This window comes from Bactrocera oleae, chromosome 2, assembly GCF_042242935.1.
Source record: "Bactrocera oleae isolate idBacOlea1 chromosome 2, idBacOlea1, whole genome shotgun sequence".
NCBI classification, from domain to species: Eukaryota; Metazoa; Arthropoda; class Insecta; order Diptera; family Tephritidae; genus Bactrocera; species Bactrocera oleae.
This window is the reverse complement of record NC_091536.1, coordinates 11,485,136-11,499,935: the sequence shown is the minus strand read 5'-3', so window position 1 is coordinate 11,499,935 and position 14,800 is coordinate 11,485,136. Positions and strand designations below refer to the sequence as shown.

At 35.3% G+C, this 14,800-nt stretch overlaps 1 protein-coding gene across 1 annotated transcript in view; it reads left to right on the top strand.

Moving 5' to 3' along the window:
- The window catches only part of Lgr3 (Leucine-rich repeat-containing G protein-coupled receptor 3), a 34,617-nt gene extending 21,610 nt beyond the window's left edge, over positions 1-13,007 (top strand). Inside the window, exons 8-12 of the mRNA XM_070108999.1 lie at positions 10,265-10,336; positions 10,420-10,863; positions 11,725-12,269; positions 12,374-12,574; positions 12,685-13,007. Coding sequence (XP_069965100.1) covers positions 10,265-10,336; positions 10,420-10,863; positions 11,725-12,269; positions 12,374-12,574; positions 12,685-12,728 — 1,306 coding nt within the window. The 3' untranslated portion in view covers positions 12,729-13,007. The remainder of the gene's footprint in view (positions 1-10,264; positions 10,337-10,419; positions 10,864-11,724; positions 12,270-12,373; positions 12,575-12,684) is intronic.
- The last annotated feature ends 1,793 nt before the right edge of the window (positions 13,008-14,800 follow it).

Genomic DNA, 14,800 nt, shown 5'->3' with positions numbered 1-14,800 from the left:
ATATTATTTAATCCTATGTCTCCTATTCTTATATATGTTTCGCATCTGATAAATGAGCCTTTCTTACAATAACTATTTAAAATTAAACTTCCTAGAAAATGATGTCGAAAAAAGATTTTTCTGTAATTTGGCGCAAATATTCAGATACCTGGTACGAACACTGAAACACCGAACGGTGAGCAGTTATCAACCAAGTTCATAGCTCCATATACATATATTGCACTTGCATATTTCTATTTATTGGTCAACAACTTTTTCGTACGCTTCCAGAAATGCAGTGTTCTTTGAGCCCTTTGCCTCTTTCGGTTTGGTTAAGTATTCTTTCAGTAATAAAATTTTTATATCCGCAGTTTTTTTTATCGAACGATTTGAATACATAAAACAGTTATATTGAATTACGTATGGTAGATTTTTTGGTGGAGTTCATACTTCGATCATAATAAAAGAACTCTTGATAAGTAAGATTGTTGTCATTGTAAAAATAGTACTCGAAGCCCATGCATTAGTGCTTATTCTTTTGGCCACTTCAAATTACAAAAATCTTCCCACACGTTCAATTTCTTATGACCCTACACATTTAATAGTTTAAATTTTGGTGATAATTTAATTTTCGTTACTTTTGAGGTCTTTTACTATCTTAGCTTAGTGGAGTTATCCTATGACATCAGATAAGGGTGTGTATTGTGTCTGACTCCCGATCTATATACGACGCTTAAGCAATTACGGCATGGCAGCTATCTCTTTATGATACGGAACATTTCTGAATACAGTTTCAAAATTTATATTTCGCTGAAACGTCTTAAGTTCATCAGAGATTATCCATTTTTCCTAGATTGATTTTTGTAATCCACCTGTTAGCAATTGATTCACTGTTCGATTTGCGACACCAATTCCGGCAAATTTAAGGCGGCGTATATTTGAATTACTTTGCATATTGAAGATTTGTACCATAGACAGCATCGTTATTTTGAAAAAACGAAATTTTTAGAACGCTAAACTTTACATAGTCCACCTCTAAATTCCACAACCACTAATTTCGAATAGCCATTAGTCCGAGCGAGTACAAAATTTAGCGTAATAACGAGTTTAGAAGCCGCCATAAACATCTGAACCGCCGCAGATTGACAAACTACCCACACCAATACGTTGCAATTGAAAAACTTTGAATGCTACATTTGAATTATTATTACTATTATTGTAAAAATACAACTGTTTTCCTTCCTTTAATTCACAAAAGTAGCAAATTTAAGTACAAGGAGACTGAAGAGTGATAAAAAGTTATAAATAGTTTTATATGAAAAGTTTTGAATTTATTATTTTAAAATCTTTAGGTCATCTGCACAAATTAACCCTAGTCGCCGCCGCGCAGCTTACACAGCTTCACCACAACGTTAAAGTGGGTTAATTACTTTGCGCGACATTTGCAAGGAGAGATGAGTTAAAGCTTTTATGATTGCATTACTAAGGAACAACAAAAAGCACGTGGTTGAGTAATGATTAAGCCGCCCAAGACTGTAAAATTGCAAAACTTGAGAATTTGTGGTGAATTTTGTATACCCCAGCATAATATGTCACCAACAACATAATACTTTTATTGTTCATAATTTTCGATCAAAGCTCAATCAAAAAGGAGAAAGTAAGTATGAACATAACGGCTACTCTCTCATTGGACATAGCTTTAGGATTAGGATCATTGCAACGGTTAAAGAACCGTGGATCAGCGAAACAAACTGTTGTGAAACCAAACCTTGGAATAAGTAGATAGTTCAACTAAAGACCTACGAAAGAAATATATTTGTAAATTTTATTTTGACAATATTTGAATAATCGATATTATATAGCTCAGCCGAGGACCTCAAAATGTTTCTAAATTATTTGAATTGAAAGAAACTTTTAGAAAATATGCTTTAACAAGCTTCAGAAGAATCAATTGCATAATTCAACCAGAGACCTCGTAAAAACTCTAAATGAAAACACTCGATCTTAAGACCTGTCTTTCTTAAGATCCAAAAAAGATTTCAAGCAAGCAAAGTTCGTGCCGAAAATTTTTCTAGCTTAATCTCCACAGCCAAAATCAGCAACGTTGAATAGTTTTAGCTGTGACTGTGGCTTTAACTATTGTATAAAATGTGCGATTCCATGAGAGAATTACCTCCATTGCAGAGCAGGACAGGAAATACTATGTTTCACTTTGTTACCGTTTTGAGATATTATGGAGATCCAAATTTGGTTCATGATTATTACAACATAGTATTTGTTATGGAAACAACTTTGAGTTTGTGAAAGATCGTTCTGTTCTATCTAAAAATCTATCTGTTTCATCTCTATAACCATAGACTATCAATTTCTTGTCATAGCAGAGAGATTTCGCCTGAACCTAACCCAACCCTACTTGTGCTTATACTACATATACCTTGTACATAATTATTGTCTGCGATTATTATTATTTATTTGTTGCTTTTTGTCGTTGTTATTGTTTTTTCAATATCGCCTCAAGCACCAGACATCATCGGTTAGGGAATCCCTCAGCTGCATTGATGCGCATTTGTTGAATAACAAATTAATTTAAATAGTTGTTGGCAGTGTGCTTTGTTGTTGTTGGTATAATTTTACACTTCACTGTTTTGCGGTATTCCCCAAACAATGGTCAAAGCAACCCTTTCATTCTCCTCCTATCGATTTTACTTTGACGGCGTCGAGTGGTTGGGTAGGAATTCCAACAAAATACTGTAGGAGTATAAACCATATTCACGCATGAATGCATTAATATTATTAACAAGAATTGTGTGATTTTCCTCCCGAAACATGCTCCCTTTGACAAGCACCCCACCTAACATAGGGGTTCGCAAGCGAGCATGTGCAACCTTTGGAACTTTTTGGTTATTGTAATCAGTGTTTTCGCTTTATTATCATTTCTTTCTTTTTTTTTATTCTTATTTACTTTGGAATCCACTCAAATAAATTCGTTGCAAAACAGACAAATCCAAGACAGATAAGAAATATTTACGCTTTCATGCAAATTTCTGCACACGAGAATAAAAACAGAACAAGTATCGAAAAAATGTAGTTAAGCTCCGTGGGCGGAACAATGATGGTGAGGAAGAGGCGTTGCTGGCTGACGGGCGTGTTCGGAATTCATTAGTAGGCGCTCATATCAAAGCTACTTGTATGCCACAAAATTAATGAATCAAAAGCTACAACGCGTATAAACAGACAGAAAAATAAAACAGATAAAATTATGATATGTGACTACTTTGCAGAACAGTGCATTAGTTACAAATATGTATATTCACCAAGAATATCTTTGTGGTAGCGGTGGAAGCGTTAACAGCATATCACTTATAATTATAATTTTAAGGGTTATAACCTCACTATACCTGCGGTAAATAAAAGGAAGCAACACTTAATGGCGCTAATTATATAAATTACTATATTTTACTGATAACGAATCTATATGCTAAATACTCCACCATTTCGCCTGATTTGACACATTGTGACAGTTTCTTCTACCCAAGGTATATTTTTATAAATAAAAATGAACTCAAAACCTCGAAATTAATATACAAAAGGAATTAGAACATCATATTCCAATCACTATTGATTTATAGTTATATAGTATGGATGCTTTAGAAAGCTAACTGTTTCGAATATTCCACTGATTAAAAAAACCCGCACTCACCACCCATTCAAAGCAATGGAAGTAAAAAACAAACCAATCAAACAAAGTACGCCAAATTGGATCAAATATGAAGTTTTCAAATGAAATTTTTAATGAGAAGATTTATCTTGAAAAAATTATGCTTAGCACTTTGTTATTCGTTACCGCCGAGCGTTTGTTTACAAATGTAAGACCCCATGAAATCATACTTGCAGAATCCAAGGTTTATCATTTTAGTATTTCATCAAGAGATCTTCGAATGATCTGCGTTAGGAATGGTGGATTCAAAATATAATCAGTGCCGATAAACTCTGTCCACTTTCTAAACTTTTTGTTTGCTGTTTCCCTAGGTTCTGATATACAATACATTTATTTCTCACTTCAAACGGTTAAGAATATTAAGTATTTTCTTTGATAATTGTTGCAACAACATGCCTACATATATTCGAGACAATTTTGCGTTAGCTAGTATAAATTTCTTTCTATTCGAAACTTTTCGGTGATTTTTCTAAATTTTGATAAGATGTACCGAAAGTATTTCTCACGCACTACAGACAAGTTTTTGAAGACCTTCCTTTGAAGACTATGTGAAACTTTAATCGCGTTTTTATCAAAACAATTGTACTTTTTTCCAATTCGCGAGACAAATTTGACTTTGACAATTTTTATCCGATCGACTTCAAATTTGAGATTATCTTTAAAATTCAATTTTGCATCGAAATACGTAGGGAAATTTCTATTGTTTCAAAACTTTTTTTATGGCCAGTTTATTACGAAATGATTGGCTAAAAATCTAATTTTCTGTTCAAATGCCTACAATTTTTAAAGGAATCAATATTTTCAAATTTCCCTACGTACTTCTACAAGTATGGGTATGCTCATGTGAATTGAAGACGTTTTATTTATTTTGTTCCAGAACGACAATTATGGATGCTAAATGTCTCGCATCGGCGCGCTTAAAAAAATATCGTACAAAATTAACCAAAAATAATAATTTTTCATCAGCTTAAAGTTCAAACTTAATAAGTGCTACAGCTACAGTGGCTATACCCCTTAAAATAGCTTCCTTTTGGCTGTTAATAATATTTATTGTATTGTATATCGGCTTAGTAAGTCCATACGTTTCCATTTGAGATGAAAATTCGAATGCAATTTAGGAAGTACAGCCCCGAGGTTGTTTAGAAAAATAAAGAGAAAAGAGAATTGACGTCAGTCAACGGAGCTGTCAAAACTAAAACGAAATCGCTGATCAGTTGAATATAGAGTAGACGCGTGAGGTAATAAAAAGTCTCAATCATCATACATATGTACAAGTAAGCTTGTATAGTAAAGCTTGTATAGAAAAGCTTGTCTATATACACATATACACGTACTATGTTTATACGTTCTGACAAAATAATATAAGTGTTGTACTTGTGTTACATTTGTATATTATATTAATTTTGCTGGCATTTGCAATTTCTTTGATTGATATTGTTAAATACAGTTTGTTTTACGAATAGTCACATTTTTATACCCTGAAGAGGGTATATTAAGTTTGCCACGATGTTTGTAACACCCAAAAAGGAAACGTCAGAGACCCTATAAAATATATATCTAAACGATCAGCATGATGAGTTGAGTCGATTTAGCCATGTCCGTCTGTCTGTATATACACCCACCAGTTCCTCAGTTTTTGAGATATTGATCTAAAATTTCGCACCCATCTTTTTCTTCACAAGAAACTGCTCATTTGTCGGAATCGCCGATATCTGAACACTATAGCATATAGCAGCCATACAAACTGAACGATCGGAATCAAGTCCTTGTATGGAAATCTTTTGTATTTGACGCGATATCTTTACGAAATTTGGTATATATTATTTCTTAAGGCAGCGGTACAATATTTCTAGATTGGGCTATATTATACTATATTATATAGTTGTCTTACAAGCTGAATGTTCAAATTCAAGTTATTGTATAGAAACTTCGTTATTTGTGAAGGGTATTCCAGCTTCGGTGCAGCCGAAGTTAACGTTTTTTCTTGTTTGTACTTATCTTAATCGATTGCTTCTTCTTTCAGTTGACTCAACAATACGTGTGGATATTTTCCCAAAAAGAAAAAACATGTCAGTGCTTAATTAATCTGTGTGTGGCGCGAAAATGGCAGATATGTGCCACAAAAAATGGAAAATTCCCAAACAAAAGCGTAATTGTATAAATAAAGATGCAAATATCTAATTTTATTAAGACGAATTTTTTGTTTCAAAATCATTGAATCCACAATAAAGCTACTCTCAGTTAAGAAGAAACTAATATTTCAGTTCAAACAAATTTGATCCACCAAGTGACAGTCTCGATTAATTTCAATTGGAATAACAAGTATTTAATGTGCTAATATACTCATACTGAAGATTTATAACCTCAAAATTTGCGAATATTTGGCTAAGACGCTTAATATTTTCCTAGACATAGAATTCTTCTCAAATTTGGCGGTGCCACATTTATGATGGTTTAAGTAATGATTATGGTAAGTCCAATAAACAAAATATAGTCCAACCAGAGTAGATACTAGACACACCCTAAATAGTGGTAAACTTTCTTCACTTTGCTTGACAGTACACACTTTAACCACGAAGCGAGGAAAGCATAGTGTACATCTATATGAAAGCTTTGTTTTCCGTTCTTCTCTCTAATAAAAATGGCGACTGCTACTCGTCAAAGCATAAAAATATAAGAGTTGCCCAAGATTTTCATTTGCTTCGACTCCATGTAAACGAACTCATACGAACCCTTATGTCAATGCAAAAGTCTGGAGCAAAGCGAAGTAAATGTTAAAGTGAATCATTTACATTTGAGTTAAACATCGTGGGAACAAAAGACTGTCCATTGCAAGCTCAGCCCTTTCAAAATATTTATTTATCCCGACTTGAATTTATGCAAATTGTTTTCCCTTAATAATGTACAGGGCTTAACAATTTGGACGGGTCGATAATTTAGTTTGCGAACATATTATATTTGACTTAGTGTTTCTACATAATCGATTATTGGCCGTTAGGAAAACAAATCTAAAATAAGATGCGCACTATATATACAAGTATACAGCTAACACCCGCCATTTGTTAGTCAAAGTTTTTAACGCAAAATCGTCATTGTACCAGAGGACTATTTTATAGACTTCAGCGTCACTTTGAACCTTGAATGCTTGGTAAAAGCTTGAGAAGGCAATGTAACATTAAAAAAAGCGTCATTTATTTGTAATGAAGGTTTGGAGTATTTTGGAATATTAGAGGGAGGTTAATTTAAGAAAGAGGAACAACGTAAGCAAGGGTGGGAATTTTCGATCGCAGAATCACCTGACCATATATGACGACAACCTGTCAAGCTTAGCCTTTTGTCAATACAATTAGAAAAATTTCTATATTTTTGGTATTTCTAGCCATAAATAGTATTAAACGAGAGGTGATTTCAGCAAAACCATGCTTTCTGTCAAACAGCAGATATAATAACGGTTGCTTGTCGACAGCTACTATTACAGCTTCAAGTATATGGTATAATAATTCCGACATGAATGAGTTATTCATAATCAGAGCTTCGGAGAAATACGCAATATTGCAGTACCCTACCTTAATATCGACACAACAATAGCTGTAAATTCAATCAGCTGCAAAGCAAACAAATGAAAGCAGCAAGTAAGAAAGTAAAGAGTCTTTAAAAAATTTCGTGCATCCACTTGGTTATTGGTTATTAGTTAAACGATTCTGTCACAATGTTTGCTGTTGTATATAATTTTCCAATTCATTATCTCATAAACAACACGTTGAAGTATAAATTATTGACAACCGCACAGCGCAATTACCATCATTTTTAGGAAAATTTACTGATACAATATTCTGCGCAGGGCACATGTTCACTCAGTTCTCGGGTCAAACCCATTACAAAATTATAACCGCAGGCGTGAGTTCAAGTATTTAAGGGTACAAAATATGTAAATATTTACTTGTTGCTGGTCATTTTTGATACATTTGGCAAATCAATAGCAAAAGATGCTAACCGTGTCCCAATAAATCCTATGTGTGTGCAGCTATTGACATAGTTACTTTGCAAATTTGCGCTTATCGGCGCATTTTTTGCCGAACGGCACGTACCACTGTCACCGCCGCACGAATGCGTCAATGCTATTTATGCCGCTTTTGGTCTGCGCTTATTATTTGACGTAGCATTGCAACTTCAAGGTAACAAAAGTTGTTCAAATACATGTGTAAGCCATGATACTTTATGTGAGTCACACTGCAAATTAGTGTGCAAATAACGGTTATATTCAATTTTAAATAACTAATAAAAATTGTGTGCGGTGTTAAATATAATATGTGTATGGGTTTTACGTGGCGTGTGAGTAATGTATGAATAACTTTGTGATGCATAAAGCTAAATTTTTTATTTAATTTTAGAAATGTTGTGTTCAAATATAAGCGCAATGGTTAATTCTTATAATAATAATTTTACGTTTATACTTTTGGCACGTGTTTAAGTGAATTTCGACTCCGTGAAGCTTGTTTTGTTGTTTTATTCAACAAATGGTCGGCTCTAAAAGTTTGTAATCTCCAGCTGCTGTTAAGTTACACTTTTAGTTGCCCGTATCTGGTAGCTCAGCCGGCAATGTACGCAGTGGCAATTGAAGTACACTGGATTCGTTTGACGCCGATAAAACATATTTTTTATTAATATAATTATTTAATCTTCTTCATGTGAAGCAAACTTCGAAGAAGGTGTCATCTGAAATAAACTATAAACACACTCTAGTTCTTTTCCAGTTTATATTTCCTGTTCTCTCTCGCATTCAAGTCTCAATAATTCTTCTGCGGAAGGTCCACGACTATGATATATTCTACAGAAAAAAGTTAAACTTCTACACAATATACTCGCTACAGTATTGCATAGGCTGGTTACGTGGTCCTGTGTATATATCGTAATTTCACTTTCCTCAAAGTTTGGTCAGTGAATATATAAATTAAAACCCGCAGTTGTTCTTTTAGCGACCTTTCGACTTTCAAATTTAATTTTTATGAGTTTTTATACCGTGATTATAGTATATTAAGTTTGTCACAAAGTTTGTAACTTTCTTTGACGAGCTATTTTCATGAAAGTTAACGTGATTATTGTCTAAGAAAATAATGCAATCTTCGAAGAAACTGTTTAGATAAGTTCACTATAGCATATTGTTGCCATACAAACTGAACGAATGGAATCAAATTCTTGTAAGAAACCTTTCGTATTTGTGCAGGGTATTATAGCTTCAGTGCAACTGCGAACATAAAGTTTTTATACTCTCGCAACCTGTTGCTACAGAGTATAATAGTTTTGTTCACCTAACGGTTGTTTGTATCACCTAAAACTAGTCGAGTTAGATATAGGGTTATATATATATAAATGATCAGGATGAAGAGACGAGTTGAAATCCGGGTGACTGTCTGTCCGTCCGTCCGTCTGTCCGTCCGTCTGTCCGTCCGTCCGTGCAAGCTCTAACTTGAGTAAAAATTGAGATATCTTTATGAAACTTGGTAGACATGTTTCATGGTACCGTGAGACGGTTGGTATTGCAGATGGGCGTAATCGGACCACTGCCACGCCCACAAAACGCCATTAATCAAAAACAAATAACTTGCCATAACTAAGCTCCGCAATAAGATACAAGACTGTTATTTGGTACACAGGATCACATTAGGGAGGGGCATCTGCAGTTAAAATTTAAAAAAGTGGGCGTGGTCCCGCCTCTAATAGGTTTAATGTGCATATCTCCTAAACCGCTAATGCTATAATAACAAAATTCACTGGAAGCAAATATTTTTAGCACTTCTATTGACGGTGTGAAAATAGTTGAAATCAGGTGGCAACTCCGCCCACTCCCCATATAACGGTACTGTTAAAAACTACTAAAAGCGCGATAAATCAAGCACTAAACACGCCAGAGTCATTAAATTTTATCTCTGGGATGGTATGAGATGACTTTATAGGAACCGCGTTCAAAATTAGACAGTGGGCGTGGCACAGCCCACTTTTAGGTGAAAACCTATATCTTGAGATCTGCTTAACCGATTTCAACCAAATTCGGTGCATAACGTTCTTTTCATGTTTCTATGTCACAGTGCGAAATCGGACTACAACCACGCCTACTTTCCATATAACACCATTTTAAATTCCATCTGATTATTTCACTTTCCACTATGCAAATCAGGCAACAATGACTGTATCGGGATAAAACTTTGCGTGAATAATGCGATTAAAGTATGCCACCTTGTGGCCAAAAATTGTCTAAATCGAACCAAAACTGTTTAAGCCCCTAAGTACTAAATATGTGGACCCCAGTGTCTATAGTTGACCTTCTACCGAAAATATCAGCCAATCCACAAAGAAATCTCAAACGAGTATACTATTTGACTTTGCGAGAGTATAAAATGTTCGGTTACATCCGAACTTAGCCCTTCCTTACTTGTTCCTTATTGTTTTGAAATATTTTCACTCTGAAAGAGAGATATTCGCTGAATATCGCGGAGCGTACGGGTCAAAAATAAATAATTAATTAATAATTCAACACTTAACACTTATTTATTTGTCATTTTATTGTAGTCGGCTGATTGGCAATCCATTGAAGGAGCTCTCTGGTGAAGTATTTTTACGGAGTAGTTGCTTGGAAGCGCTGTGAGTATGACAGGATATATTGCAATTACTTAGTAAGCATTAAAATAATTATCTAACATTAAAAATAATTATTATCGTCACAGTTCCCTTAGTCATACACCGCTATACATCAGCCAACAGCTAATTGGAACTCTTAATATATCTTATCTTAATTTAACGGAAATCCCATTCGAACGCATAGATTTTGAAGCCATCAATCAGATGTCCAATCTTAAATATATTGTGTTTGACCGTTTCTATTTTTGCTCAATGACACCACAAGTTCGTATGTGTAAGCCGAATAGTGATGGTGTTTCGTCATTTCGCGATCTGCTAAGTAAACCGGTGTTACGCTACTCGGCTTGGATAATGGCTTTTGTAACGGTGGTAGGAAATATAATGGTACTTTGGGGACGTTTCATTTATCGCGATGAGAATATTGCCGTAACAATGGTCATACGCAATTTGGCATTGGCTGATATATTAATGGGTTTCTATTTAATAACAATTGGCGTACAGGATTATCGTTATCGGAGCGAATATTACAAGTAAGTAGATATATCAGAAAAAATTAGTGAAAATTAACTTAAGTAAAAAGGGTTGAAAAGTGGATCAGGTACGATCTTTGCTGTATATAGTGGGACTAGAAGTAGTTAACTGAAGACAACCGTCGACAAACTGGTCGAACTTATCTGTACCGCTTTAGATATTGAAAACATACTTTTGACTAGAGCTTTGCCTCTTTTAGGCTTCCTTAAAGCCCAAACTAAAAATTGTTTAAGTTTGCTATATCTACAAAGCCTCGTCAGAGTCGATGATAACATAAGCACTTTGACACCAAACCAAGCCTCGAAAAGGGGGATTCTGCTTTGGAGCTTAAGAGATAGCATTTGCAATTGATTTATTTGCAGTGAAATAAAAGATCGCTTGGATACTGTGAATGGACACTCTTTTGCTTCGATGACGGTCGTCAAAATTGATGCAACCAATTTCAGCGATAGTAGTACGATGGTTAGGCCACTTCACGGTATCATTTGATGCTGTTTAAGCGCAACTGAAGAACAGTAAAAACAGTGGATTTCATTCACGAACCTGCTCTGAAGAAGGCTAAGTCTGTCCTATTGGTAAAAAATGTGATGATAATCGTTTTCTGGTTTTGCTACAAAAAATTCCAACTAATACATTCTAGTCTTGCACTTTTACGCAATATTTTTTAATCCCATCTTTTGAACTACCGGTTCAGTTCGGCAGAACAGGAATGTCTGAACACTTATCAAAGCGCGTGTTTTCAAGTTTAATGGCTGTTAAATTAACTTGGATTTATAATTAAATTTGCTACCATTTTTCCATCTGCTACACACTTGTACTTAAGTGTTTTCTTCCTTCTTCTCTACTTCTTTCACGTACAGAGTCGCACTCGATTGGATCACCTCCTGGCAGTGCGCTGCTATCGGCTCGCTGGCCGTCACATCATCCGAGGTGTCCATGCTAATACTCGCCTTCATGTCATTCGAACGTTTTCTACTCATTGCCGATCCGTTTCGCAGTCAACACCGTATCGGTATTAAGAATATTTTTATAGCCCTACTAGCTATTTGGTTGATGGGCGTGGGCATTGCTGTGGCGCCAGTTGCACTTTGGCACTCAAGCACCAAATTCTATGGCACCTACTCGGGCACATGCTTCCCGCTACACATACAAGAACCATATCCACTGGGTTGGCAATATTCGGCATTCATCTTCTTGGGCGTGAATTTGTTTTTACTACTAATGATTGCGCTACTCTATACAGCGTTGCTCATATCCATTTGGCGTACACGTAAAGCGACACCACTCTCCCTGTTGGATTGTGAATTTGCGGTGCGTTTCTTTTTCATTGTGCTCACGGATGTATTGTGCTGGGCGCCTATTATTGCCATGAAGATTTGGGTCTTCTTTAACTATAACATTTCGGGTAAGTAAGAAATCGTAAATTTTATTATTCAAACGCAATGTTGGTCGCGGTATGCAATGCTTATGCTTGTATGCGTGTGTGTGTTTGCTTTTCTTTATGAGCAGACGATATCTACGCTTGGTTGGTAGTCTTCATATTGCCGCTGAATTCCGCTGTCAATCCGCTACTGTACACATTCACCACACCGAAATATCGCAATCAAATACTCTTACGCGGTTGGAAGAAAATAACATCGCGACGTCGAGCTGATCCATCCAACGGTTTGGCAACGACAATTGCAACCGCCACAGCATCATCCAATCCGGGTGAGTACACACAAGTGAGTTGTGAGTGAATGTGTACACAGATGTGTGTGTGTTCAAGTGTTTGTTTTTGGTAATCACAATAGTATTAACAAATTTCAACCTTCTTGCAGATGAATCGTCGAGCAAAGCCATACCGCTGACAGTGAATCACTGAGAGTAGATTTATTTTTATAAATACTAATTAAAGGGTGGTTCATATATTTGTTTCTGTTAAACTAACATTCCGCAAATTCCTACGTTAAGTGACAGATTCTGGCTTTATCTCGAGGTTGCCTTGGTCCTTATTCAACCGAACCGTTGTTGAATAGTTCGTCTATCCAAAAGATTAATTGTCTCATAGGAAGTGCTGCACCAAAATATCATCCAAGTGTATGTCTTTAGTTTTAGATTTTTTAAAAATGGTCCAACTTGATTGGAGAGCGTTTAACTCTTACCATAATCACGTATCCTGTAGTATTTCCAAAGAAAAATGAACCAATGATGCCAACCATCGAAAGACCGTTATTATTTTGAGTTTTTCTTTTTTCCTTTATTACCCTTCTCAAACCGACTTTAGCATTGCTTCCTCCCTGGAAGCGTGGGTTTTTCTTCTAAATCTTGCCATCGAGATGAAAGTGAACCCACGTTAATAATTTTTTTTTCTTTTTTCCCTCATTATATAATGCCGATTAATCGTTAGGGAAATATCCGCAATACCTAAAATTTTACTTACAATCTTAAACAACAAATCCAAATATATTTCTACAACTACTGAAAAGTCTAGGTTTAATACTCCGTTTTATATTATACTCCATAGCAGTGACCCAAGTATTGAGGCGTTTGGTATTCCATCTGTATTACTCTTTAGACTCTTCGTGACTATGCTTTTGGAAGAGTCTTGAATGATGTACTCAGTAATTATTCTCATGATACATGAAATCCAATACGACTGTCAGAGTCAGTGACATCGAGTTTAGATCGTGAAAATTATATAATATTTATTCCTTCCTATATTTCACATTTATCGGGGGCTGCTCCTCCTGTATGTACAAACTGTACGAGTTTTACTAGCGACAGGGGGCACCTTTGCCCAACTTACATCGGAATGGCATCGAGTTGGATCTTCATTGACGTCTAGCATTCTAGCACTGGATCAATGGACCTCACATGCGTTTAGCAGACGCTGATCGACGACTCGCTTCTGTGTGTCTGCAAAATTCTAGGGTAGAATACAGGAGAACTACTGAATTACTTATCCTAGCAAAGTTTATTTTGCAGCAATCGTAAGGTTTCTTACTGGACACTGTCCAATAGGCATTCATGCCGTAAAGTTAAAAATTTGACAGACGTAAGTTGTCAAAGTTGTATGAAGGAGGGTGAGCTGAAAACATTCCGACACTTTCTGATCCATTGTCCAATTTTTCGAAGACTGAGTTTGAAGCATCTCGGCACCTTCGGCGAACCAGGAGACATATCTGAAACTGACATTAGTCATCTCAACAAATTTCTGATATGCTCAAAGCGCTTTGTCGATTTGTAAGGTTCAAATGATCTATTATATAAGAGATTTAGGTATCACAACGTATTGGCAGTCTAAGCTGTCCAAGTGAGCTTCCTGGTATGATCGACCCCTTAACTTAAACTAGGCGAGTATTATTTTAAGGTAGTAAAATATCAGTTTACCCTTATATTCATATTCGGAAGACACTCCCATCTAATATCTTTAGTTAGTTATAAGTGTATATAAGCATCAATATTCGCGGAGCTATTATACTTTTATATAAGAACCGTTACTGTTCAAATAATGTGTGAGTAAAAATCTCACCAAATGAATCACCCTTTATATAAATAAATGCATATGTAGGTGTTTCGTTGCCACCAAGTGGTTGATCGGGCATTTATATTAAAAACACACAGTTTATACATACAAGCATAAATAGCTGTAAGTAATAAAATATCTACATATGTACATACTAGCTACATGAAGTAACTGCTACCTCAAGTTATCGAGTACAACTACAAGTGCAGTAGCAGTTTATTTACCAAAGAAATTGTCTAGCATTTAAGCTGCATTTACATACATACATACCCGTATACATACATACATATGTTCACATGTATGTATTAAGCTATGTGTGTATGCATAATTTTATTACAAGTAAAGTATTATATATTTACTTATTTATTGTATAGGTATAAACAATTTACTTACATAGCAAAAATTATGCCAAATTTTACTCTACATAC